This window comes from Alligator mississippiensis, chromosome 6 (genome assembly GCF_030867095.1).
Source record: "Alligator mississippiensis isolate rAllMis1 chromosome 6, rAllMis1, whole genome shotgun sequence".
NCBI lineage: Eukaryota > Metazoa > Chordata > Crocodylia > Alligatoridae > Alligator > Alligator mississippiensis.
The window spans coordinates 99588336-99610850 of NC_081829.1; the positions used below are offsets into that span (position 1 = coordinate 99588336).

The 22515-nt window shown below is 61.8% G+C and overlaps 1 protein-coding gene across 8 annotated transcripts in view; it reads left to right on the forward strand.

Moving 5' to 3' along the window:
- SEMA4G (semaphorin 4G) overlaps positions 1–22348 on the forward strand; it is a 36010-nt gene extending 13662 nt beyond the window's left edge. For 6 of the 8 annotated variants that reach the window (XM_019486037.2, XM_019486032.2, XM_019486039.2 and 3 more), the window contains exons 2-16: positions 11773–12004; positions 15719–15867; positions 16033–16095; positions 16202–16300; positions 16465–16558; positions 16716–16829; positions 17240–17406; positions 17506–17675; positions 18354–18498; positions 18662–18884; positions 19190–19305; positions 19450–19604; positions 20268–20329; positions 20649–21690; positions 22030–22348. In XM_019486037.2, the coding sequence (XP_019341582.1) occupies positions 11884–12004; positions 15719–15867; positions 16033–16095; positions 16202–16300; positions 16465–16558; positions 16716–16829; positions 17240–17406; positions 17506–17675; positions 18354–18498; positions 18662–18884; positions 19190–19305; positions 19450–19604; positions 20268–20329; positions 20649–21454 (2484 nt within the window). In that variant the 5' untranslated portion in view covers positions 11773–11883 and the 3' untranslated portion in view covers positions 21455–21690; positions 22030–22348. Of the gene's footprint in view, positions 1–7893; positions 8125–9665; positions 9993–11772; positions 12005–15718; positions 15868–16032; positions 16096–16201; positions 16301–16464; positions 16559–16715; positions 16830–17239; positions 17407–17505; positions 17676–18353; positions 18499–18661; positions 18885–19189; positions 19306–19449; positions 19605–20267; positions 20330–20648; positions 21691–22029 lie in introns of those variants that run through there. The other 2 variants (XM_019486036.2, XM_019486035.2) reach the window with 2 other exon arrangements.
- Positions 22349–22515: the final 167 nt, after the last annotated feature.

Genomic DNA, 22515 nt, shown 5'->3' on the forward strand with positions numbered 1-22515 from the left:
TACGGCTCATTGGCCAGTTGTCCTTCTAGACAAAGCCACAAGCTGATTTTGGGGAAAACAGGACTTGGAAGCAGGGGTAGTCGTAGCCCAACCGAAGCAGATCTCGCAGCAGGTGGATATCATGGGTCTGGCAGGAGGGGAGAAGTAATGGGCCTCTCCCTCATGACTCCCGCCCCGTTCATTTGTGGTTAACACCCTTTAAACCAGCTTGTCTTGGGCTCCGGCTGCCTGGGCTGGTTAAATTTTAATTGCTGTTGCTTGCCCGGCAGCGTTTGCTTTGCGATAACAGGCTGTGGGGTCTGCACTGCCCAATCGCTTTTTAAAGGAGGGAGCAACAGGCAAACAGAGTTCGGAGCCTGTTTTGGGGAAGGCGAGCTCTGCCTCCTGGGCTGGTCCCTGGCAGGGGACAGGGCTTGGATCTGGTCATCTGTTAGTGCTGGGCACAGAGGGACTGGACCCCGAGGTAGCATGGGCAGGTCTAGGATTTTACAATGTGGGGTGCAGATGGCGAGTGTGTCATCCCGTATAAAACGACATGTATTTTTTCCTCCAGTTAAAAAGAAACTAGAAGCTCTACTAAAATGCCAGGGGCCTCAGGCTGGATTATTCATTTTAAGGTTGGCACAAAAACAAATGTAACTTCATTGGAGTGAGTTAAAAACAGTCTGCAGGACTGTGAAATGGGAGCTTTGTGACCAGGAGCAGCCAACGGGCAGCAGAAAGGCAGAAGAAAGGCTGGCTGTTAAAAGGAAGAGAGGGCTGGTAAAGCTGGTAGAGTGAAGAGTTTAGCAGGAATCGGGTAGATGATAATGAGGCATGAAGTCAAGGGACTCCCTCAGTGCTGCCTGAGTAGAAATGCCACTGCCACTGCTGGCTTTAAACTTTGGGTGGAGCAGGGAGCAAAGGGGATCTGCCCTGTCACAGCCCAGGGGCATGTGCGTGTTGGGGGCAGAAGGTTATATGCCTGGTGGAGGATCTAGCAGCATCTGCACTGTTGCGTGGTGCAGCTTGGAGGCCGTGCACTTAAGCAGGGTAGTTGGCTAAGGGTCTAGTGTTCGCATTTCCCACCGAGGCACCTCCCCACCTCCGTGCGCTTTGCAAAGGGAAACAAGCTCTTCCCTTGCTCTGCGGGAAGGGGATTTATAAACGGCTCCAAAGGGGGAAAGTTCAAGCCTTATCCGGAGCAACCCGTGGATGGGAGGGAACCGTCTGAACCCATCACTCGGAGCTAATGAGGAGCTTCCTAACGACCAGCGATGTGCAAAGGCTTGGGAGCAAATGCCCCCTCTGCATCTCCTGGAGGCTGGCGTGGACGTGGCGGTAATGGAGCAACAGCTCGTTAAACTGTAGGACCTGGGAAATTTAACGAGGCTCGTCTGCCAGCGTCCGGAGCGAGGTGGTAACCCCTCCAGGTTTCAGGCCAGGGGTTTTCAAGCCAACGCAGCAAAGCCCTGAAGCGCGTACTTAAGCTGATGGGTATGAAGTAGCCTGGAGACCTACGCGTGTGCTGTGTGCGCTAGTGGGGCTGGCAGGGATCTCCAGAAGTCACGTCTGGCCCGTCCTCTGCCCGAGGCAGGATGAGCCCCGTCCAAACCAGCCCAGATGCATCCGTTGTCCGACCTCGTAGCAGAACTGTACAATTGACCCTGCCCCGGGGGAAGCAGGGGAGCTGCGGCCACTAACGTCCTGCTGCTGCAAAGGTTGTTAATAGGCACTCCCGAGATCCACGTCTGCGTGGCTGGAAGTAGCAGGATGGGCAGAGTCTGGCCTCCGTGGGGCCATCAACGGCCAAATAGCTGCCAAAACCGTCCCTCCTCCGATGGGGTGGCGTTGGCGATGGAGGGGGTGGTGTGTCCCTGGTACTGGAGATCCTGGTTGGGCTCCGTGGCAGGGAAATGCTGGTTGCTGCGAGGACACATGGTGCGTCTGAGCGATGCAGGGCTGGCGTTCGGGGTGACTGGGCCGAGGAGAATACCATACTTCCCTATATTTCACTCCATACCATATTTCCTTGCATACAACACGTACTTTCCCCCCAAAACCCAGCTGCTGCTGGGAGTTAGCGTGCACTATATGCAAGAAATACGATGAGAGGTGTTTCAACAGGAACCAGAAACAAAACCCGGTCGGCTGTGGGAGACGGGGAGGAAGACTGGTCTCTTGAGGAAGAGTCTTGGGCTCGGTTGACTAAAGGGAGACTGAAGGGTCAAAGGGGGCCCGGGTCGTGCCAGCTCTGGCTTGCATTCGAGGCTCGCTTTTGGGCTGTGAACCCAGTGGATGTTGCAAACTACCCCTTGGTGGGGTTTCCTTCCTGCCCAGTCTGCTCTGGGATGTTGGGCCACCTCCTAAGGCAGTAGATTGATGCTTTTTATAGGCTTTAGCTGGGTTTTTCATGGTGGCCAGGTCAGCTCTGTGCCCTTTCTTTGCTCTTACCCGTAGCAAAATGCTGGAAGCCTCAGAGCCCATTGTCCAGTGTGGCTGGGGAAGTTGCAGCCGCTGTCCCACTGGGAGCAATGGAAGTGGGGACTGGAACCACACGGGCATGGGTGGGGAGGGCAGCGAGACCCTGCCGGGCATGGGGCAATGTCACCAGGCTGCACTGGTGTGTAGAAAGCCTGTGTCATTATGACGGTCTGGATCCTTTCGTGGCCTCTGACACTGGAGCCACGGAGTGAGGAAGCCACAATGTGCCTTTGCCCCCTTTGTCTCCCTCTTCTGGTGCAGCTGGCCACAGTGCGGGGGCCAGGGCCGGGGGGACCCTTGGTCTGAGCCAGTTTGGGCAAGCCCATGGCTTGGAGAGTGACGTTCTCATGGGTCCCTACTACACGTTACATATATGATGCCATTAACTGGTGAATCGCGCAATAAATGTAGACAGGCCACGCATGCAAAGTAATGATCACACGCTAAACTGATGAATCGTGCAATAAATGTGGATGGGTCATGCATGCAAAGTAATGATCCCACAATGAGCTGGTGAATTGTGCGATAAATGTAGACAGGCCACGTATGCAAAGTAGCGATCACACACTGAACTGATGAATTGTGCAATAAATGTGGGTGGACCATACATGCAAAGTAGATTCCACAATGAGCCGGTGAATCGCACAATAAATGTAGATGGGCCATGCATGCAAAGTAATGACCACACGCCGAACTGATGAATCACGCAATAAATGTAGACCGGCCACATGTGCAAAGTAATTATCATGTGATATAAAAATGGCTATAAAAAGAGGCAGCCAGCTGTAAAATGAGTGCTTGGAAATGTGTAACAACTCCGGAGCGGGTTTCTACCCAACTTGGGTTTGAAGGTGTAGCAGGGCCCATCACCTCCAGGCTCCCTGGCCTGGCATCAGCGTTGTCCACGGCCCGGTTACTCTCACTGTGACCACTGGTATTATTTTTTAATGCTCTTCAACCCCTTGAAGCCTCGCTGCGCGCTGTCTGCTCTCGCTAGCGCCTTCTGGAGAGAGGCAGCGGCTGACACGGTGACTTGCACCCATTTGAGGAGGCTTCCAGCTACCGCAGAGCCATTCCTCTGCTGGGTGCGGAGATGCACGAGCCGATTCTCTTTCTCCGTGCATTTCTCTCCTTAACCCTCATCCACGCCCGGGAGGATCACGTGCGTCTCCGTGGCATGTCGATGCAGGCTGGAGGGATTCTTGGGGAATACCGCAGCCTGGTTTCTCCTCCTCTCCACGGGGGCAGCAATTTCGTTATCTCGCTTCGTTACCGTCACATAAGCATCCCAAATCCTTCACGTCGAAGCGTGTTGAGCAGAGTCGGCACGGGTTGTGGCTTGGGGCTCGTCGGAGGTTACGGCGTGAGCCGGGGGGGGGTTGTCCTCTGGCGCCTCGTGATTTCACTCCAGACAACGCTGCTCCCTGGGGAATAACAGGACGCTGGTGTTGGAGCAGCGTCCTAGTGTGCTGTTGTGACCACCTCTGTTCCAGGACTAGTGCGCCCATGAGGATAACCCTAGACGAGGCTTGTCGTTCCTCTTATTGCTAGGAAGCCGACCTGCGAAATGCCAGACGCTCGCAGGTGACAAAAATGTTCAAGGGCTTGGAAAGCAAGTCGGACGGGGAGAGGCTGGAGGAGCTGGGCGCGTTCGGCTGGCGGGAAAGGCGCCGAAGAGGGGACTTGAGAGCAGTTGGCGCCTACCTGAAGGGCTGCCCTCGAGCAGAGGGAAAACACCTTTCCCCTCTCGCTGCAGAGAACGGGACGCGGAGCCGTGGCTTGATGTTGCAGCAAAGCAGGGTTAGGTTGGATGACGGGAAAAGCTTCTTCGCTGCTAAAGCCCCCTACCCCCCCCCTACCCTGGGGGTCTTCAAGAGGAGGTTAGATGGGTATCTAGCTGGGGTCATCTAGACCCAGCACTCTTTCCTGCTTATGCAGGGGGTCGGACTGGATGATCTATTGAGGTCCCTTCCAACCCTAACATCTATGAATCTATGAAAGCCAGGAGGGCACGGGAGAGACGCCAGGGAAGGGGTGGCCTCTCCATCGCTGAGGGTGTTCAAGGAAAGCATGCACACACACAGGTGGGGGATGATTTCGGTGCAGCGATGCCATGCTCTGCGGTGGGTGACCCAGGTTTCTGGGCTGTGCTGGTTGCCCCCTTCTCCCCTTTCTGCACCATGTGTTGGGAGGGGTTTAATCTTCCCCTAGAGGTGCTGGGGACGGGGCTGGGCCAATGCTCCTGCTGGTCTTGCCCCTGTGCTCAGAGTCGGACCAATGCTATATGGGGATCAGGAAGAAATTTTCCTCCCTGGCCAGGACCGGGGGGTTTTGCCTTCTTTTGCAGCAGGGCCCGACCGCTGCCTGGGATCCCTGGAGCCTCTAGTAACAACCTTTTATAGAAGTAGGATGCTGGCGGCCGTGGCCCCCGCCAGCTTTCCCCGCGGCAGGGCCGGGTGTGACGTCTGGTGTTGTGTCAGGGTTGACGTTGGTTTTACGAAGGGTTTGCATGATGGATGTGTCTGGGCTGGCTTGCACGGGGCTGAACCTGCCTCGGGCAGGGGGCTGGACTAGTCCCTTCCAGCTCCGCTTCTTTAGGATCCTGTTGCTTGGGAAGTGGCCAGCACTGTTATCCCAAGAAGAGGTTGCAAAACCATCCTTCCTTTGAGTGCCATCCCTCCAGCCCGGCATCCCCGCTCATTTCCTCTTGGGGGTTTTTTCCCCCCCTCTCTATCTGATGAAATATTTGCTCTTGCGGGAACTGTCTGCAGCCCGTAAGCATGTTTGAACAGCTTTCCAGAGGGCCCAGGCATTTCGGTTTGTATGTGCAAGATCCTAAGCAAACAAACTTGCACCGGGGGCTTTATCAAGCAGTTTTCTATTCAGAGGCACTGGACCGTCTCTTTGTTCTCATTAGTCCCTTCCAAACGAGCAGGCAGCTCTGGCTGGCGTGAATCGGGCTGCGACGGGCTTGGCGCTGAACAGCTTAGGGGAGATGAGGCTTCATTAGAGCCTAAATGGGATATTTAAAAGCAAAAGCCGGTCATAAAAAGGCGTGAGATGTATGGAGTGAATAATGGCCTCTTAATACCTCCCTTCCTCGCGTGCGGGCTGCGCCGGTTGGAAACACTGTCCTGGGGACAGCAGGGATTTTATTTCTTGGTGTCGAGATGCTCTTCGCTTGCTCGATAGCCTGACTTGGTGGCCTGCAAGGAGACCGGTGGGCACACGGACAACGCACAAGATACTGCAGCTCTTGCCGAGAGGGGAAAGCAGGCCGGGGTGCAGGACGCGTCTCTTGGCAGACTCAGCCTTGTAAAACGGCTCGTTACCAGCGCCGGAGCTGCCGGGGGCGGGTGGGGGTGGCTGGGTTATGGGCACCTTGGCAGGGACAGAGCGGGTGCCGCGGGCACTTGGTGCACGTACCCAGCCCCTTCGGCTGCGCGCGTCTCCAGTGCGTCCTGGGCTCCGGGGAGGTACTTCTCGCCTCTCGGCTACGTGCATGTAGCCAGAAGCCGTGTTAACACGCGGCACTTCATCCAGGCTCCAGCAGTGGATCTGAGCCACTGCTTCCCTCCTCCCTGCCTATCTGGGGCAGGATCAGGCCTGTGCCGGTACCCTCTGGAGGCGGCATGGATGTGATCGGCTGCCCAGGAGCGCTGCCGGATGGACAGCCGTGTCTCTCCGAGCGGGTGTTGCTCCCGTGGTTTTCCTGCCTCTGCACCATCACCCTGGGCAAAGCCCTGGGCCCAGCCATGCGGCGCTGTCCCTGGAGCCGGGCTCCAACTCTACCATGCGATGCTGTCCCGAGGTGGACCTTCATCCCGGGAGCAAACCCAGTCACGAGGCGCTCTTTCCACGTCCTGCGTGGTCTGGCCTAGGCTGGCTGGCGCTGGGATCAAGGCCACGGGTGGTTCCCGCACTGCTCCTATGCTCAGTGCATCCTTGATGGTCTTGGCCAAGGAACAAGGGGCCCTTTCAAGGCTTGCCGCAGCATCTGCTCGCTTGGTGCTCCATCCCGGGATGCTGCCTCCCCTATGATTTCATCTTGGCTTTGCTGAGCGCTGCCAACAGCCCCCCCTGCGTCCTGTCCTGGCCGGGGTTCAAAGGCACTGGTCTCTCGTGCAGCTCATCCTGCCTTTGGGGACAGAAGAAGCGGCTGTAGGTTGCAGGGATAACCGAGGAGAAACGTCAGGATTTGGCCTTGGCATTTCAGTGCCAGCTTGAGCAATGGAGAGGGCTTGGGGGGCATGGCCTGGAGGGTCGGAGAGTGGGTGCTGCGAGTGAGTTAGCACGGCGCTAGGGGTTAAATTCACCTGCTAAAAGGCTGCTGTTTCGAGGTAGCGAGGCTGGGGAGTGATCCTGTCTCTGGGGAGGCAGAGGAAGGAAAAAAAGATTTTCCCAGAGTTACGGCTGTATAGAAAAGGAACAAACCCGCATCTTCAGCTCGGCTCATTCACCCTCCCTTTCCTGCTTAACTAATGCTGAAACACTGGGTGCTGCTGGGGACTGGTCTGCATGGGTAGAGCTGTGGTTCTGAAAAGAGCTAAAGAGTCTCCAGGGCCGTGAAACAGGAGAGACCAGGCAGCAAAATTGCCCTGAGAAAGGTACTCTTCTCTTCATTAGGGGAACATTGAGATAGTTAAAAGGAAAGATGGTTGTTAACCCCTTTGGAGTGAAGAACAATGGGCCATTAAGTCAATTGACTCCCTCGGCTGCCTGGATAGTAGTGCCACAGCTGCTGTATTACGGGGCAGGAAGGGCGCGTCTATCCTGTGCAGAAAATCAGCTTCCCTGCTTAGTGCGGCCTTATTCTGGGGGGAAAACATGCATGTTGTGTGTAGAGAAAATACGGCAGCAAACCAGCCAGCTCCTCAGAGTGTGGGACATCAGTATAGATCGGGTACGGACCGGCCCCTTTGGGAAGCTCTGACCAGCAAGCGGCACTGGAAACCGGCGGTGTCGCCCTGGCAGTCGTGACCAGTCGCTGCCGGTCAGCGAGTTAACCAGGGTTTTCCAGCTGCCCAGTCCTTGCCGTGGCCAGCGGTTCAGGTTTCCTTTCTCCTGGCTTGCTAAACGTTTGCGCCGGAGGCCTAAACTGATCCTCGTGGGAGGCTGGGAACGGGCTTCCCCTGGCCCCATCAGCTCATGATCTCCATTGCAGCCTCAGTCCGTGGGGTAGGAGATCCAGCTGGCTCAGCCGGATACAGAGCGGACCGCCGGCGTGTTGCTGATTTTGAGCCAGACCCAGGGAGCAGGACTTGCCGGAGACGGCGGCAATCGTGCCCGTGACAGCTTGTGAAAGAGGAGTTCAAGGGCAGCGGGAGAACGCCAGGGACAGCAGGCACGTGGCCTGGCGCATCCGCTCGCCTTCTGCTCTTCATTAGGCCTTGCTTTCCCGGCGTCCTCGACCCCCCCCTTGAAGCCCCCGGCTTCCCAGCTGCTTCCAGCAGCTCCCTTCATCGTGAGACCCCCCCCCTCCCCTCCCCCTCCCTCCATCTCCGCGCCCGTGACCGCTGCAAAGATGCGACGCTCCGGTTATCGGGAGCAGCATGTTAATGGCGGAGGGGGACGGGGAGACTGCGCCAGACAGAGCCGCCGTGGAAACAGATGCTGTCTCCTGCAAGGGGGCATCCGTCTCGCGGGGGGCTGTTGGAGGAGGTAGGGAAATGGAAAACATCTGGCGCTGCTTTCGGAGCCCGGCAGCCAGGAGAGCGATTCTCCACATGCTCCGGGCTCTGTTTTCCACCCCGGTTTTCCTCTCCCTGCGGACACCGGCCCTGGCTTTTAGCTTTTGCTGAGGTTCTGGCTGCATTTTTCGGCCCCCACCTCTTTTCTTTCCTGCACGCCCCAGCCCTGGCTGGACTCTCCATCCACAAGGAACCGGGGGGGGGCTGCCTTCGGCTCATTCCTCCGTGAGCATTTCAAGGTAGAGTTTCACTAGGCAGCTCCTTGGATATGTTCAAGGGGCAGCGGGTGCTCTCTGGAGGTCCTGTTCAGTGTCACCCCCCCGGAAACCCTACTTATTAACCTATCATCTGCGTGTCTCTTCCTCCGCTCTTCCAAGGCACCCAGGAGGTTTGGTAGAGGGGCTGCAAGGAGCTTCAGTGTGTACCTGCCCGGCCCCTGGGGCCCCTGCCCGAAAGCAGTAGGGAGGGAAGCTGGCGGGGTGGAAGGAAGCATTGCAGAGCGAGCAGCAGAAGGGCCCGATGGGGAGCCAGGGTCTGACCCACTTGGCAGGCCGAGGTTCCTCAGGGTTAGGTTGTGTCCCCGCGTCAGGGACTCGCCCTGGGCTGGACACCTGCATGTGCCTCTGTGTGTATTTGTGTACATGTGCATGAATGTGTGTGCACATATGTGTGTGTTCATGTTTGTATGTGTATATACCTGTGTGCATGTGCATATGTGTTTGTTTGCGTGCATGAATGTGTGTGTATGTGTGTGTGTGTGTGTGTGTATATGTGTGTGTGTGTGAGCATGTGTGCACATGTATATTTGTTCATATGCATGTGTATGTGTATATATGTGTGCATGTAAATGTGTGTATGTGTGAGCATGTGTACATGTGTTTGTGTGCATGTGCATATATACATGCACGTGTGTGCATGTGTGTGTGAGCATGAGTGTACATGTATGTGTGCATGTGCATATATACACGTGCGCGTGTGCATGTGTGTGTGAGCATGAGTGTACATGTATGTGTGCATGTGCATATATACACGCGCGTGTGCATGTGTATGTGTGCGCATCAGTGTACATGTATGTGTGCATGTGCATATATACACGCGCGCGTGTGCATGTGTATGTGTGAGCATGAGTGTACATGTATGTGTGCATGTGCATATATACACGCGTGCGTGTGTGCGCATGTTTGTGTGTGTGCATGTGCTTATATACATGCGTGTGTGTGCATGTATATAGGTGTTTGTGTGGGTGCATGTGTGTATGTATATATAGACACATGCATGGGTATATCTGTGTGCATGTGCGTCTGTGTGTGCATGTGTATGTGCGTGTGTGCGGCCTGCCTCCCTCACCCTTGGCTTCTACCGATTTCTCAGCCTGATAACGCCGCCAACGCTCGGTTGGACTCTCCCCCCCGGAGCGGACAGCGCTGACGTCCCGAGCTCCCTGCGTCTTGCTCCCCCTCGGGCCAGCCGAGCGTGGCCGCCCGCGCTCCTCTTCCTTCCCTTCCTTTTTAGGTGAGAAGCCACGGCCAGAAGAGCCCTTTGGTGTCGGCTTTGGAGCGCCGCTGGCTCGCTCCCTCCTTCCCCCCCTCCGGCAGCTCCGGCAGGAGACTGTGATCAGCTATTCCCGTGGGACCACGTCCTCCGTTCTCCACGCCGCGGGAGGGAAAGCAGCCCCGAGCAAAGGAAGGACGGAAAAGTTGTAGCCCGGATTTTGCAGAGACCACGTCTCCTCCCTGCAAGGCCTCGGGCAGGGGGACGCTCTCTCCGGGCAGCTGGCGGAGGTCCGGTCGGATGTGGTCACTGGAGACCCGTGTCCGCCTCTCTGCAGCTGGCCCTGTGGTCCGTCTCCCACCACCTTTGCTCAGCACGCCAGGGAGCTGCACATGCAATGTTCACATAGCACCAGAAAGCTTTGAGAGCAGCCAGCATCGCGGACGGGCCCCGCGTTCCCACCCCGGGTCACGAGGCAGTGTGACTTTGGCTTTGGACTTGTTCCCTTCTCCTCCCCACACCGCCGCTGCACCCTGTGCGCCCAGCTCTGCCGATTCAGCTCCAGCTGACCCGGGAGAGTTGGACCCACGGTTGCATCGATGTTTGCACGGTTTGAGCACGCGGGCTCCAGTTTGCAAACATCCACCCCCGTGCACGGGGTGCCGGGTGGTCCCCGGAGCCTGCCGGCAGCCTGTGGGGCCTGCCAGCACGGTGGGCCGTGCCAGAGAGCTGGCACCAACTGGCGCGTGGGCAGAGGCAGCTGGTCCTCGCCGGAGGAAGGCTGGTGGGTGGGTGGCAGCGGTGCGGCGGCTGCTGCGATGGTGTTCCCCGCTCAGCAAATTCCTTGGGTTTCCTGGCACGGAGCAGCCCGGCGTCAGCCCCTCTGTCCCCGCTTCCAGCTGCGGGTCCCCGAGCACTCGGGATTTTGTTATACCCTTTGCCCCGGGCACCTTGGTGAGTCCGTGCAGGGCACCGAACCCCGGTTTGGGGGAATTTCCCAGGCTTCTGGGCTGTGCTGGTTGCCACACGGGGCCGGGAGGGGATATTTTCCTCTGCTGCTGCTCCATGTGTCAGGGGTTTTAAGCCTCCTGCTGGAAGCTATTGCATCACTTCCTGCTGGAAGCTATCCCGTCACTTGCTCCTGGGAGCTATTACATCACTTCCTTCCTTTTGGAAGCTATCCCATCACTTCCTTCTGGGAGCTACTATGTCACTACCTTCCTCCTGGAAGCGATTGCATCACATCTTCCTAGAAGCCATGACATCACTTCCTTCTTCCTGGCAGTTAATACACGTTTCCTTTGGAGATCCACTCCATCGCTTCCTTCCTCCGGGAAAACATTAACGTCACTTCCTTCTGGGAGCAATAGCATCACTTCCTTCCTCCAGGGGGAAGGAAGTGATGCAATAGCTTCCAGGAGGAAGTGACGTTAATGTTTAAGCGATGGAGTGGATCTCCAGAGGAAAGGATGTATTAACTGCCAGGAAGAAGGAAGTGATGTCATGGCTTCTAGGAAGCTGTGATGTAATCACTTCCTGGAGGAAGGTAGCGACATAGTAGCTCCCAGGAGCAAGTGATGGGATGGCGTCCAAGAGGAAGGAAGTGATGCAACAGCGTGGGGGGTTTCGTGGGTGCCTGGACAGAGGCTGTGCCCTGCGCGGCAGGGCCGATGCCGGAGGCTGGAGCGGGCCCAGCCTGGTCCGCCTCGCTTTGTCTCTCTCTCTCCCTGAATGGCGGCAGAGCGGGGTCCTGGTTGCATCGGGGGCCCCAATCCCTTGAGCCAGCCCCTTCGGGGCTCTGCCCGTAGGGTCCGTGAACTGGAGGGTGCGAGAGGGGCCACGGAGAGCAGCGTGTGAGCGGGGTGCAGCCTTGCACCCTGCCCTGCGGAGGCGGCACGGCTCCATCCCGGTCCTCTCGGAGCCGTGCGTGCGCCCGGGGTTTGATGAGGAGAGCAGGTTTCCGGGGGTCGGCGGAGCCCGATTCCTGCTGGAGCTTCCGTCATCTCTGCTTTTGCAATTAAGCTGAGCCTGGGAGCGGGAGGAACGAGCGGAGCAGGGGCCGGTGCGGGGAGGCGTGTCGTGCAGCATTGCCACGTTGCCTCAGTTTCCCTTCTGTTCTGCGTTGCAGAGCCGCGATTGCGGGGCGCCGTGAGCCCCCGAGGAGCCAGCGGGACCTTCCCTGCCTGCTCAGACACCGGCTCTGCGTCCACGTGGCCGCCATCGTGGCCCCCCGAGGAGGATGAGAAGACACGTGGCCCATCTCCTGCTGGCCCTGTCTGCTGCCGTGGCCGTGGGCTACCCCTCTCGGCGCTCCGCCCCGGACTTGGACGCCACGCCGAGGCTGACCATCACCTACAAAGGTAACGAAGTTCTCGCCATTGTACTGGAGATAAACTCATCCTGGCACGCGTGTAGCGTGTCTCCCCGGCACGGAGCGGTAGTGGCCGCAGAGCCCGCAGCGGGAGCACGGCTTGGGCCGGGGTCTCTGGAGCATTTATTGTCACGTTTTTCTAGGAGCAAGACGTTGGCAGCCGAAGCCCCCGGCTTCGCCTGCGGCAGGGTCGGGTGTGATGCCTGGGGCTGTGTCAGGGTTGACAGTCGTCGTACAAAGAGTTTAGATGATGGGTTTGTCTGGGCGGGTTTGGACGGGGCTGAACCTGCTTCAGGCAGGGGTTGGGCTGGATGCAACCCCTCAGCTCCCTGCCGCCCCGTGGCTTGAGGATTTGCTGGGGTGAGCGAAGGCCGTGGCAGAGCTCACCGAGGAAGAGGCTGGGGGCAGCACATCGTGACGCGTGGGACAGGTCGGGGTCCTGGTCCAAGTGAACCGCAGAGAATCGCTGTTCTCGGCCTCATTAGGCTCTAGCCCTGCTTGGAAAATGCCGGCTCTGAGCTTTCGTTCCTATTTTGGTTACTCGAAAAGTACTAAATCCGTCCTTCTGCTGCAGAGGAACTGGAGCGGGGCAGGAGGGCTCGACGCCCTCTCGGAAAGCCTCGTGCATCCCTTAAAAGCGTCCGTGTGCGTGGGGGCAGGACTGGCTGGTTGTTGGCGGCTCAGGGATCAGCCCAGGTTGGCGATGTTGGATCCCGGGGGGGTCTCGGTCTTTCCCGTCCCTCGTTGGCTCCGGGGGACGGCGGCTGAGCTCTGCCTGGAGGAGCTGACCCTTGCAACACGCTGTAAAGACGAGGGCTGTCATTGCCACAGCCAGGGGTTTCCATCAGGGCATCGTTTCCCCCCGCAGCCTCTGCCTCCCTTGCACCCCGAGACCCCTCACCCCCGTCAAAAAGCTCGGGCTTCTTCTAACCAGAGTTAATCCCGCGTGCCTCCAGCCTGGGCTTGGTGCCCGAGCTGGCGCCTGGGCATGGCTAGCCATGGACCTGGGCTCACCCCGCTGCCCCCGTGTTCCCCGAGGCCAGCAGGATCCAGCTGGTAGCGTGGACACGTGCCCTGCATTGGCGGTGCCCCCGGACCCGTAACACCATCGCTCCAGCATCTGCTCGTGGTCTCCCCTTCCAGATCCATCCGGGAGACTGGGGAGAGGCTCTCCGAGTGAGCTGGCAGAGGCCGAGCAGTATTTGGGGCTAAACGCCCCCGCAGCCTTGCTTGCCACCCCCTTGTGCACCCGTGCTCCTGCCCCCCCGGGGTTGCAAAACCCATCGGGCACAAAAGCAGCTCTGCTCCGGGAACAAAGCTCCACGCCCCGGCGCCGAGGCCCGGGACGTGGCTGCCAGCGTCCCCTCGAGACGGGGGGGAGCAGTCCCGCTGGCTCCCCTCCCCAGTTCCCAGGCCCCCGTGCCAGCACATTCGTTCCAGGGGCCGGTCCCGGGACCGCGTCCAGGATGCAGCGAGCGGATGCGATCTGGCTGGAACGTGGGATCGGAGCCGACGGGGCAGCGCTGGGGGCTGCCGGGGACCCAGTCTCTGCAGAGGAGGGAGCCAGAGACGGGGAGGGCATCGCAGGCACCTGTCCCGTGCCCCTTGGCTTCTAGCTCCCTCTGCTCACCTTGCATGTGTCCCTGGGATGCCCATGCAGCTGGACGGGTTGATCCCTGTTGGCCGCCGACCCCGTGGTGCAATCCCATGTCCTGTCCGGGAGGCTCCAGGTGCACGTCTCCTGTCCGGCTCCTCGCGGGCAGCCCCCGACCCCCTCGCCCCAGACCGGACGGGCTCCTCCTGCCCCGGCAAAGTCTGGCGGGGCCCCTCGGGCAGCTTCCCCCTTCGTCTCCCGGCTCTTTGTTGGCTGGCTGCTTTCCGCGGACGCCTGCTGGCCCCGGCCCAGCTGCTGTTCCCACGCGGTGGCCTCTGCGGTGGTCTTTTTTTGTCCGGGAAGGAGGGTCCTTGTGCCAAGAAGCCACTGCCGTTGCCCCAGGGGCCCATTATCTCCCTGGCTGCGAGCCGTGGAGGGAGGGGGGAAATCACGGGCCTGTTGGCAAGAAGAGGAGCATGTATGCGGTTGGGGGGCAGGCAAAGTTTAAACCCCGCAGGGCCCAGCCTTGGCCCGCCAAGGCTACAGGAGGTCCCAGCCATCGTGCCTTGCTCGGATGGGGTTCACGAGGGGTCCCATCCCTGCAGCCCACCCCGGGGAGCTCCTTTTCCTCGGCAGAAGGACACGGATGTGATACGTTCCAGCAGGACATGGGCACGAATAGTTCCCGCATCCACAGAGAGATTTTAATAGTCGGGGAAAACTCCCTGCCGAGCCAGCTGGATAGCAATTGGGACCCTCTGAAGTGTCCCCTCATTCGTCCCCTTCGCCGCACGGCTGGAGAGATCCGCGTTACAAACACCCACTGGTCTTCCTCGCGGGAGCTGGGGAGCGTTTTTCTCAGCGGGAAAAATGGCTTAATAGACCCCACTTAGAAAACTTTTTGGCAGCAAGAAATGCCCTTTGTGCCGCGTCGGGTTCATCGCGGGGAGTTTTGGTGCATTCGCTGGGCGGGAAGTGGAAAGAAAGGCCGGGGGGTGTTTTGGGCAGCAAGGCCGGGGAGAAGCGAAAGCAGCTTTTCCTACAAAACTTGCTGTGGTTTCTCAGCCGGCCCCTGCTCCCGAGGCTGAGTGAAGTGACCTGTCCGTGGTGAGAGGCAGGCGGTGTCGGAGCCGAGGCCAGGCCCGGCTCTTCCTGTCTCTCCCTTCTTTACACCGTGACTTGTTTGGGTGTCAGTTCACGCCACTTTTTGCCCTGGGAAGACCCCGGGGCAAGGGCGTCTGCTTTGGTCACAAGTTGTGCTGGATTCACCAGCAATTTGGACCGCCGGGCTGGTTGGACCAGGGCCAACCCCAGTGGGACGACTGGCCCTTGAACTGGCCCCAGGGTGACCCGGCAGCGGCACGTGAGCCGACACGAAGGCTCCCGTGTCCGTGTGATGCTCTCGCTGTCATCCCTCTGCTGTTCCCAGGAGGTTCCTCCTCGTCTCCAGCCTCAGTTTCCCCTGCTGCAGCTGGGGGCCATTGCTCCTAGTCCTGTCCCCTGCGGCCACAGGGAACAGCCCATTTCCATCCTCTCTGTATCGCCCTCGGGGGATTTGGGGACTGTGATCAAATCCCGTCATCTTCTCTTCTCCAGACTCAGTCACCCTCGGTCTTCCAGCCTGTCCTCCCCAGTCCTGCCTCCCCGGCCCCGGTGGCTTGGGTGGGGCTGACACTGACCCCCCCAAAGTGGGTTTAGGTTGTCAGTGGGGGAGGAGGTTCACGGTACTGGCCGCAGAGCCCCTGTTGCCAACATAAGGGGATGGACGGGACAAACTGTTATAGGGGTGGCAGGGGTGTGTGCGTGTATGTGGGCATGGGAGCATGTATGCATATGTGCATGCACATGTGTTTATGCACATATGTGCATGCATAAGTGTATGTGCGTGTGCATATGCATGCATGTAAATGTATGTGTGGGTGCGCGTGTGCACTTATGTGTGCACGTGTGTATGTGTGTGCATGTGTATTCATGGATGTGCATGTGTGGGTGCACACATGCGTGTGTGTGTGCATGCATATGTGTGTGTGCATGCATACATGTATATGTGTGTGTGTGTGTGTGTGTGTGTGTCCTAACCCTACCCCATGCCCCCTCCTCTCCCCCCAGAGCTCTCCCATGTCCAGCGCTTCGGCGCCGGTGCCCACAACTACACCACGCTGCTGCTGGAGGACGAACGGGGCATCCTCTACGTGGGCGCCCGCGGTGCCATCTTCGCCCTCAACGCCAGTGCCATCAGCGACGGCTCGCACCGCACGGTGAGGATCCCGTGGCGTGGCAGCTGTCTGGTTCCCGGGGGTCCCAGCCCCGGTCGTGGATGTTCGTCTCAGTAACGACGTACAGAGAAGGGGCTTTCACGGGGCGGCAGGGAGGGGATGGGACGTCTCCTGCCTTCTGGGTCACGCTGCCCTTTGCCCCCGCAGATCCAGTGGGAAGCGTCCCTGGAGAAACAAGCCGACTGCCTCAAGAAGGGCAAGAACAACAAGGTGCTTGGCACGGGGCGGGGGCCGCGGCGGGGCTGGGGGGCCACGGCGGTGCCCGGGTCGCGGTGCCCGGGTCCCCCTGCCATGACCCCGTGTCTCCCTTTCGCAGACCGAGTGCTTCAACCACGTGCGGTTCCTGCAGCGGCTGAACGGCACCCACCTGTACGCCTGCGGCACGTACGCCTTCCACCCGCTCTGCGCCGCCATCGTGAGTGCCGCGGGCACTGGGCAAGACGGACCCAGCTGTGACGCCCCGTATTATATGTCCTTATGGGAGCGAGTCCCCAGCTTGCATGGGGGCAGCTCACCTCCCCCCCACGCACACCCCTGTCTTGGCCAGAATAACCCCCCTCTGCCCCCTTCTCTCCGCAGCACGCCGACCGGTTTGTGCTGCCGGGCCTCTTGGAGGAGGGCAAGGAGAAGTGCCCGTATGACCCTGCCCGCGGCTACACTGGCCTCATCGTGGGTAAGCTCCGGGCACCTGGGTGGGGGGCCCCCAAACACCCCGGACCCCCCGGGCATTGTGGATGCACGCCAGGTGGAGAGGTCGTGGGTGCCCAGGGGGAGCTGGGGGTGTGGGTAGGGGCGTGCATGGGTGCTCACGGCTCCCCCGCCGGCGGCAGACGGTGGGCTCTACACAGCCACGCGCTACGAGTTTCGCAGCCTGCCCGATGTCCGCCGCAACCTCCACCAGCGCCCGCTCAAGACCGAGGAGTCCCCCTTGCACTGGCTGGACGGTGAGCGCTCCCCGGCCCCCGCCGCGCCCACTTCTGGGGGGTGCAGAGCCGCTCGCCTCTCATGAGCCGGGAGGCTTTACACGGAGGGGGTGGGATTAGCATGACCTTGGTCCCGCTGAGTGCCTGGCCCCCTCCCCGTGCGGGAAGAACATGCTGCCCTCGGGGGTCATATGGACCCAGGGTCATAGGTCATGCCTAAACAGACCCTTCCAGGCCTCACCTGGGGGAGACGGGGTCTGCTCCACTCAGGGCTGGGGCGACCCAGCTCAGACGCCAGCCCGTGCATGCCGAGAACCACCCTGCGGGGGAAACTGAGGCATGGGGCTGTGCCCTGCTGGGTGGGAGCTGAGACCCCTTCCCCTCCCGCCCCTGCCCCGCACACGGCCGCTGACCCCCGCCGCCGGGCACAGATGCTGAGTTCGTGTCCTCGGCGCTGGTGCGGGAGAGCGAGCGCAGCCCCGTGGGCGACGACGACAAGATCTACTTCTTCTTCACGGAGCGGGCGGGCGAGGAGGGCGCCGCGCTCTTCGGCAAGGGCCAGGCCGCCCGCGTCGCCCGGGTGGCTCGGGTGTGCAAGGTGAGCCCCCCGTTCCTCCTCCCTGTCCCGGGGCACGGACAGGGGCGCCAGCGGGGACTGAGCCGGGCACGGGCTCACGGCTCGGCTCTCCCGCCGCAGGGGGACGCGGGCGGCCAGAAGATCCTCCAGCGCAAGTGGACCACGTTCCTGAAGGCGCGGCTGGCCTGCTACGTGCCCTACTACGAGCTCCTGCAGAGCGTCTGCAGCCTGGACGGCGGCGCCTGGCCCAACACCGTCTTCTACGCCGCCTTCACGCTGGTGCCGCAATGGTGAGCGCGGGCCACGGGGTCGGGGGCTGCGGCCGGCAGAAGGTGGACGTGGGGTTTCACCGTAGCCCGGCGGGCAAACGCTGCGGCAGGGGTGGCAGCCGGACCCAGAGCCAGCAGGAACCTCTGCCCCGGCCGGGGCGGCTGGCGCTGCCCGGGCATCCCTGGCCCGCGGCCCCTTGGCACGAGAAGGAGGAAGCGGCATTTCCTGTCGGTGTGAATGTGAATGAATTGTTCCCCGGCTAATTAGCCCGCCTGTGTCTATAGCCGCGCGGCAGGGGCGCCGGTATTTATAGCGCCGTGGCATCTGTGCCAGCCTGGGCCCCGGGAGGAGGGCGTTTCCATGGAGATGCTCGTTAGCTGGCACACTCGTTAAAGAAACCCTCCCCTCTCCCCAGATTTGGGGAGTCCCTGAGTGGGGGGAGGGTGTGGGGTTAAATTAAAGGGGCAGCAGCAAGGACTTGAGCCTAGTGGTTAGAGCATGGAGCTGCTCCATGCCTTAGAGGCAACTGAGAGGCATGGAGCTGCAGGACCCCCCCAGGCCCTGTAACCCCCCCACCAGGATCTGCATCCCCCAAGCCGGGTGCGGGGAGCGCGCCGTTGCCTCCCGGCTTCCCGAGCCCTAGTGTAGACAGTGCTCCGGCGTGCGGACCCAGCCCCTGACCCGCGGGCGCGTTCTAGGCGCAGCATGGAGGTGTCGGCCGTGTGCCGCTACGACCTCTCGGCGCTGCAGCGAGCCTTCGACGGGCCCTACATGGAGTACCAGGACGCCGCCCGCAAGTGGGCCCGCTACGAGGGAGAGGTGCCCGAGCCCCGGCCTGGCGCCGTAAGTGACTGCCGGGCTGGGGGTGGGCATGGCGGGTCTGGGGGGCTCCCGAGCCCGGCCCAGGCTGCTGTTATTAGGGGCTGTTAGCTTCCAGCGGAAGCGGTGGCCTCAGGGCCACGGGCCGTTCCCCGGCTGACCCGCGGCCTCGGCCTCGTCCGCGCAGTGCATCACGGCCCGGGTGCGCCACGGCGGCTTCAACTCCTCGCAGGACCTGCCCAACGTGGTGCTGGACTTCGTGAAGCTTCACCCGCTGGTGTGGGAGGAGGTGGGGCCGGCCGGCGGTGCCCCGCTGCTGCTCAAGAAGGGCGCGCGCTACACCCGCGTGGTCGCCGACCGCGTGCCCGCGCTGGACGGGCTCCTCTACGACGTGCTCTTCCTGGGCACCGGTGAGACGGAGGGGTGGCCCCTGGGGACCCTCCTCGGCCCTGCCGGTGCCCCTCACTCCCAACCTGCAGCCCCCCGCCCCCCTCTTCAGGCATGGGGCTCCTGCCCACCCCGGTTTCGCTGCGACCTTGCCCCCAGCCCCATGACCCCGGTCCTTTCTGCTCTCAGTCCTCGGGCAGCGGCTGGGATGCCTGGGGCTGCTGGGGGGGGCACCCGCCTTTGGGTCAGGGCCTGGCACAAAGGGTTAAACACCCCCCCCCACGTGGCCCTGGCCCACCCCGACCAGCCCCGGTCTGCCTCCCGCCAGGTGATGGCTGGTTGCATCGGGCCGTGGTCGTGGGTTCCAGCGTCCACATCATCGAGGAGCTCCAGGTCTTCAAGGACCCGCAGCCCGTGGAGAACCTGGTGATCTCCCAGGTCCAGGTGAGGGGCGGCCCCGGGGGGCAGGAACAGTCCTAGGAGGGAGGCGTCCCTCCTATCCCAAAAGGGCCCAGGAGTCCAGGCTCTCGGCCCCCCTGGTGCCGGGGGGCCGGGGCCATGCTGATGGGCACCTGCCCGTGCCTGCAGCGGAGCGTGTACGTGGGGGCGGCTGACGGCGTCGTGCAGCTGCCCCTGGCTGCCTGCGCCCGCTACGGCTCCTGCTACGAGTGTGTCCTGGCCCGGGACCCGTACTGCGCCTGGGACGGTGCCCGCTGCGCCCACCTGGATGGTGCCCCCCACAGGTACCGGGCATGGGGGGGTGGTTCTCCTGGAGTGGTGCTCCTCGCTCCCGACATGCAGCCCCCCTTGGGCGGCCAGCTGGAGGCCCATGGATGCCCTGGTCCCAGGGCTGGGGGTGAGGGGTGTTGGCCTGGAGCCCCAACTCTCATCTCGTCCCAGGGGGGCTTTCTGCTGGGGAGGGGGGGCGGGCATGGCACGCTCGTCAGCCCCCTACTTGGGGCTGGTGTGTTGGGGTCACTCGTGTGTGCTTATGTGTATGTGGGCATGTGTAAGCATGCATGTGTGTGCAACTATGTATGTGGGCATATGTTTACTCGTGTGTGTGTGTGTGGGCATGCATGTGCATATGTGTGTGCACAGATGGGTAGGCATGCATGTATGCACATGTAGATGTGGGCATGCATGCGCATTCACATGTATGTGTGTGGGCACGCAGGTGTCCATACACATGTGCATGTGTGGGCATGCATATGTGTGGGCACGTGTTGGTAGTGTATGTAAATGTGCATGCATATACGTGTCTGTGCTTGCATGTGTGCAGGCAGGCATGTGTATGCACAGGTGCGTGTATGGCGTGTGTATGTGTGTGTGTCCCCCCCACAGGTGCGTGCCTGCGGGGCCCATGCCCACCGCATGGGGCTGATGCCAGCCCTTGTGTCCCGCAGGGCGCGGCTGGTGCAGGATGTGCAGCGCGGCAATGAGGGCTGCGGGAACGACTCCAACCCGGGTGAGGCTTGTCCCAGTATCAGGCCCTTGCCCTGGGGGCGCCCCTGCCCACCCCACCCCACCCCACATGCCAGCTGTGCTCCCCACCAGTGCCTTGTGCCCCCGGGCCCCACCAGCCCCCATGCCTGGGCCAAGGTCACGGAGCAGGTTGTGACCCCAGGGGAGGAACCCAGGCATCTGGGTGCCTCCAGGACCCCGGCCAGCTTCAGAGAGCACCTCTGGGGCAGCAGGCGGGCTTCCCACCCATGGCACCCCCCGAGTCCCATCCAGGGTCTTCCCATCCCGTGAGGTGACCCTGACCCCCGCTGCTCTCCCTGCAGCCGTGGCAGCGCGGAAGACGCGGAGGGTGCTGCGCGGGGACGACGTGCTGCTGCCCTGCGACCAGCCCTCCAACCTGGCGCGGGCCGTGTGGCGGGTGAACGGGTCCGTGGCGGCCACGCCGGGCACCCACTTCCGCGTGGGTGTGGACGGGCTGCTGGTGACGGGCACCCTGCCCGAGCACAGCGGGGACTATGCCTGCTATGCCGAGGAGAACGGGCTGCACTCGCTGCTGGCCGCCTACGCCCTGGCTGTGCTGCCCACGCCGCCCTTGTCCCCGCCGATGCCCTCGGCGCCCCTCGTGCCCCGTGCCGCTGGCCAGGCCTTGCCCGACCCGCGCTTCCTCTACATCGCGGCCATCACCGTGCTGGGCGGGCTGTGCCTCGTGCTCAGCACCGTGCTGCTCTACGTGGCCTGCCTCCAGCGCCGCCGCGGCAAGTACGTGCTGGGTGACCCACGGGCGGCCACGGTGGAGCTGCAGACGGTGTCGGCCGGCTGCCTGGCCAAGAGCCGGGACGCGGCGAGGGACGACGGCTGCTTGCAGATCATCCCTGGCGAGGCGCCGCCGCCCGCGCCCCCTCCACCTCCGCCGCCCCCGCCGCCCGCCGAGACGCCCAACGGGCTGTCGGCGCTGCCCAGCGTCCTGCGCAAGATGAACGGCAACAGCTACATGCTGCTGCGGCAGCAGGACGAGCCCAGCACCGCCGCGCCCCTGTGCCCCAGCTCCTTCGCCGAGGAGCTCAGCAAGATCCTGGAGAAGCGCAAGCACTCGCAGCTGGTGGAGAAGCCGGACGAGAGCTCCGTCTAGGGGCCCCCCAGGCCCCCCCTGGCTCGGGCGCCGGCCCCCGCTGCCCCCCGGGGTGTTCCCAGACTGGTCGCCGGACACTAAGGAGACTTGAGTTGCTCTCTACAAGCCCGGGGCGGCCGGCGGACAGTGGGAGAGGACCCGTGGGGAGGGGGGTGACTGTGCTGGGGCCAGAGCTGGGTGCCAGGCCGGGGCCGCCAAGCTGCGGGAGAGCCGGGAGGCGGCTCGGCTGAGCAGAGGTGGGTAGAGCCGTGGGTGCGGGGGAGGTAAGTGGGGTGAGCACAGTGCTATTCAGTGCCCTCAGGGAGGCAGGAGTGGCTAAACCCCCGGTGAGTTCCCCCGGGGTAGCTGTCATGTGGCTACTCTTCTCCCAGGGTAGTGTCCTCCAGGCCCTTGGGGGTCAATCTGCCACGGGATCAAATCCTGGGGAGGGGGAAAATGTCCCATATGGCTTCTGCCCCACAAATTACCTTGCGGGGGGGGGGGATAGTACTGGCATATTTGGGACAGGAAGTGAAGCACTGCCCCGCGTGTCCGGCACTGCCTCCTCCGACACTCAGTGCCTCATCTCCCCGCAGGCTGGTGCTGGGCTGGGAGCCGGCCGCCTCCGTGGACCAGCAGGGCCTGGGCCCCGAGTGCGGAGGCCCCGGTGGGCGCAGGGCCGGAGCCCGAAGAGAGGACAGCACTGAGGGGCCGCAGCGTGGGACCCTCCTGCCCAGCGCGGTGCTGCTCACTCCCTGCCCTGGGCCGTCAGGGCCCTGCCTGGGACAAGAGGGCCCGAGGGAGGGGAGGGGGCCATGCCACGGTCTGCGAGTGCAGGAGGGGGCCGGCAGACATCCTCGGGGGACCCCAGCAGGCCCTGTCTCCTCGTCAGCAATAAATGCGGATGTGTCTGGACCAGCCAGCGTCGCTTGCTCTGACCCAGCCTGGCAGCCAAGAAGGGGCTGGGGAGGTCTCCTCGGAGTCGCTGCAGGGTTGAGGCCGTGCCCAGCCCGTGTGCGAAGGGTTAACAGGCCTCGGTGTCGGGGCAGGCAGCCCATCCCCGGGGGCTCAGGGCTTCTCTC